This window comes from Pygoscelis adeliae, unplaced genomic scaffold (assembly GCF_000699105.1).
Source record: "Pygoscelis adeliae isolate BGI_AS28 unplaced genomic scaffold, ASM69910v1 Scaffold294, whole genome shotgun sequence".
NCBI lineage: Eukaryota > Metazoa > Chordata > Aves > Sphenisciformes > Spheniscidae > Pygoscelis > Pygoscelis adeliae.
This window is the reverse complement of record NW_008824722.1, coordinates 975,228-979,599: the sequence shown is the minus strand read 5'-3', so window position 1 is coordinate 979,599 and position 4,372 is coordinate 975,228. Positions and strand designations below refer to the sequence as shown.

General features: G+C 52.1%; 1 protein-coding gene across 1 annotated transcript in view; it reads left to right on the top strand.

Moving 5' to 3' along the window:
* FGF8 (fibroblast growth factor 8 (androgen-induced)) overlaps positions 1-4,372 on the top strand; it is a 20,577-nt gene that overhangs the window by 12,569 nt on the left and 3,636 nt on the right. The window contains exons 3-4 of the mRNA XM_009323286.1: positions 2-24; positions 2,139-2,286. Coding sequence (XP_009321561.1) covers positions 2-24; positions 2,139-2,286 — 171 coding nt within the window. The remainder of the gene's footprint in view (position 1; positions 25-2,138; positions 2,287-4,372) is intronic.

Here is a 4,372-nt window from a genome sequence, read left to right as displayed (position 1 = left end):
TTCGTCCTCTGCCTGCAAGCCCAGGTAAGCGCCCGCTTGGCCGCCCGGCTTTGTTCGCCCCTCGGGGATGGGGGGTGCCCCGCAGCCGCCGCCGAGAGCCCCGGGCTCGGGAGGGAGGGAGGGAGGAGGAACAGTTTAAAACCAGGAGACAAAAGTCGCCCGGCTGTAAAAAGCCGAGACCGAGGGGGCAGCCCCCCGGGCTGCAAAATAAGGTGCGGAGGTCTCGGGCTGCGGGGCAGGGAGCACCCGGGGTTTCAAGGAATTGCGCAGGGTTATTTTGAAGTAGCTTTAGGTCCCGTCCCCCCCCCACCTCTGAATGGCACTGTGGATACCCCCTTTCCTCTTGTCCGCGTTTTTTTTCCTACGCTGCTTCATCCAAAAAGTAAAGCGGAATTAAAAAGGGGAAAAGAAACCCCACCAAAACCTTACTAAAAAGTGCAGGTTTTGATTCAGATCAAAATTGTCAGATTTTAGCATCGCTGGTTTGTATCGCCAGAGACAGAAGTGTCATGAATAGATTAAACAGCCCGGCAGAGCTTGTGCAACACCCGCATACCAGCAGGCACGCGTCGCTGGGAGCGGTGCGCCTTCAAACCGGGGTGAAGCCCCCCTTCCCCCTGAGATCACAGGTGCAGAAGCTTTCTTTAAAATGCCCTTTAAGCCACTTTTTTTTTATTTTCCTGGAAGCTTGGGAAAAAGAAAAAAAAAAATTTGGTTTCCAGCTGAAAAGCGAAGGGAATGAAGCGCTGGGAGTGTGCAGTTGTATAAAAACATAGCTGTAATATATCTGGAGTATGAGATGGAGACCAAACAGCAGCATGGCTAATGACCTCTCCTCCACATGGTACCCTCATCAGAGCCGGGGAGAGAATCCTGCTGCATTATCCAAAACCCGTCTATAGGAAACACACATGCACAGGCAGAAGTGGAGGGAGAGAGATGACATTGTCAAGGGGAGATATCTCTATAAAGCCAGCTTTGGGAGAGCAGCGGCTTTTGCTTTTATTGGGTTTTTCTGTTGTTGTTTAAGACGGGAGGAAACCTTCCCATTTGACGTGGGGGTGGTGGGGGGTAGTCCCAGCCTTCTGATGTTGAAAGGAGCTATCTCCTAACATTTGCTCAGAATGCATCTTTATAAATGTCAGGGAGCAGCGAAACTTTCCAGACTTAAAAGAGGGATTTGAGACGAGGGGGGAAAAAAAGACTTCTGTGCAAGCTCGCGAGCAGGGCTGAGGGGGGAGCAGGTTTGGCTGCTCACAAAAATCATTTAAAGCCCAGGAGCAGTGGTGTCGGATCTGGAGGGGACAGGCTCAGCTGCGGCTCCGGGGCTAACGGGTTTGGTGTGCCGGGGCTGGGGACAACCCTGCTGCTGGCACCAGACAGCTGGCTACGGGTGAGGGATGTGTTTGCACAGGTAGCGAATTAGTATCCTTGGGTTTTTATGCCACTAAATACCCAGGTTGGGGCACGGTTTTCTTATAATTCTCATACCTCGTAGCTCTACCTTCTCTGGGGACTCTGTATTTAAAGAGCTCAATAAGTGGGGCGTTTGGGAGCAAATAAAGAGCCTGGGACCCATAGGAAAGGCAGCTGTTGAAACCGATGGGGCAGTGGCTGGGGTGCACGTCCAGGGCAGCCGGAGCATCACTATGCTCCTGCAGAGGTGAGAGAGGTGTGGGATGAATGTGTCAGCCCCTCAGGGGGCAACCCAATGCCATCCTGCATGATCCCCTCCCCAGACCCCATCCGGCGCCCAGACTCGATGCCCATCTCAGGTACCCCAGTGCCAGCTGGGACCTGCCGAGTCCCAGGGAGGCCCTCTGGGGTCACCGAGCCCTGTCGTGCTCCCGAGTCACCTGCACCTCTCTGCTTAGGGCATGTCTGGAGCGGGCATGGCTCTGTAAAGGGCTCTGGTTGCTGTGTCCCGGCGCTTAAAGCTCCTTCTCCCGCGGAGGCTTTGCTGGCGCAGGAGGTACCACTGCGGTCCCGGCTCTGTGCCTCCCCGTAAAGCCCAGCTGGAGGCCGGTGATCTCGGCTCAGCCCATTCGCCCCTCTGAGGAGTAGAGATTATAATGGTGTGTCGTATATTTTTTAATTTCCTAAAGGTAACTGTTCAGTCCCCACCTAATTTTACACAGCATGTGAGGGAGCAGAGCCTGGTGACGGATCAGCTCAGCCGGCGGCTCGTCCGTACCTACCAGCTGTACAGCCGGACCAGCGGGAAACATGTGCAGATCTTGGACAACAAGAAAATCAATGCGATGGCAGAGGATGGGGATGTGCACGGTAAGGACGTGCGATGGGGGCAGGCGGGGGGGGGAAGCCGGGGAGGTGTTCGCAGCCCAGTGCGGCGATTGATGATTTCCGTCCTGTTTGTTAGCCAGAAATCATTAAAATCGTTCGGCTTGCGGGGGCTTGTAAAGGGAGAACATAGGGGTCAGCGATCAGCGGCTGTGTGATTCAAGGTGAGGGCAGGTTCCCCGTGCCGAGGGAGGGGATCGGTGCTTGCAGGATGGGCTCTGCTCCTTTCTTTTTCACTCTTGGTTTGCACCTGACTCGGAGGGCTCGGGGCTGCGGCGTGCTGAGCAGCACCAATCATTTCAGCCCAGCTCTTTACAGGGCTGGGTGTCTCTGAGACTTCCTTTTGGAAAAGAAATAGAAAGGAAAGTTGAAAAGGGGGAGGAGAGGGGGGGAAATGGCTGCTTTGGAAGCCTTCCCTAAACTAGAACTGTCCGAAGTGGTGTTTTCCCAATGTACCCCCCATCCCACCCTTCTCAAAACAAATCCTGAGTGGAGGGTCAGCGAGGCAGTTGACTGCGGGCAAAGATGCTGCGGCGTCTCCAGAGACAAAGCAGGGGGGACTCTGCGAGCGCGAGAGCCTGCGCTATGCCGTGGCCTCTCTACCAGGGGGGGCCCTGGCACCCTCTCCCCAAAATCTCTGCCCCCCCCGGGGCAGGGGACCGATCCCTCCGCTGGAGACACCCGAAGCCCAAACAGTTTGATCGCATGCACTAATGACACATTGGGACGGTCAAACGCCGCGCAGGGGTCAGCGGGGCCAGCGCGCCCCGGCACTGCCGCGGGGCCAGCGGCGGGAGGCCTGATCCTGCACCCGGATCAGGGAACTGCCTGTACTCATGCGTGTTGTACGTAGGAATCGCAACTGTTTTTCTTTGGTATTAGCTGCAATTTCCCTTTCTTGCTTGGGGAGATTAGTGGAAACACTTTTCTTCCTTCCCCTTCTGGTTTGTTGTTGTGTGGGGTTTTTTTGGTGGTTTTTTTTCCTTTCTTCCTTTTGCTTCGGCTGAAAATTTCACGCTGGACTTTAGCAGTTCAAGCGAAGCACAGATTCCATCTATATGGTATTCCATACATCCAGCATTAATCTTCCAAATGAATTATTCCCACCCTAGAGCAGCTCTGGCTTGAAAGGGCATTAGCCAATTTCCCAAGCAAAAGAATAAAAAAATGCCATCTTGTTTTACTCCTATAATGCCTGGATTTTAAAAGGCGTTATTTAAACGACCAGGTTTAAATAAGGCCAGAAGGAGGGGACTGGTGGTGGCTTGAAAAACTCTATTAAAATGTAATAAAAAAAGGTTAAGCATTTGAAGAGCTAAGGAGGAAAATGAAGACTGATCTAAACCAGAAAGAGAACAAGCAGTTTTTCAGATGTAAAGTTTTAAAAGAGTTGCAAGTCTGTAAATGTTAAAATAGAGGTTCAGGATTGTTCTATATGAATCTCTAGGGAGGCCCCCATGTCTGGAAGAACTATTAAAACGCTTCTTACTTTCACCTTTTTTAACATTTCCTGAATACTTTCTCCTCTTCGCAGTCCAGTTGGGGGATCAAGTGTGTCTCGCTGCATTTTTTCAGCATTTACGTAGCCACTTTCCCTTCAAAGTTTGAGCATGAAACATAATTTTACTGGGATAAATCTGTCACTTAAGTGAAAGAATAGAGTTGAAAACGTCAAGCTCCTCCCCCTCAAAAAAGGAAAAAAAAAAAAAAGGACTCCCCCCAAATGTTATTTAGAAATACACTTTTAAAGAAAAGAGCCCCCCTCCCCAAGCCCTTCCTTCTGCTTTTTTTATCTCATTTTTGGGGGTGGGCGTGTAAAAGGGGTTGATTTATTTTTGCAGATGACCCCTTTCCCCACGCTGACGTTTTTACAGCCGACTTAACATCGAGTCCAGCGTTTTCAGTTATCTGTCTTAATTGTCAATATTTGATTGACTTTTTTTAATTCTAAGGGAAGGCGGGCAGCCGGTGTAGCCCGGCTGGTCCCTCCTAGGCCGTGCCTGCCACCGAGCAAACCGCCGGCAGCTGCAGCCCGGTCTGAACCCGGCGAGCGGCCGGGGGCGGCGATAGC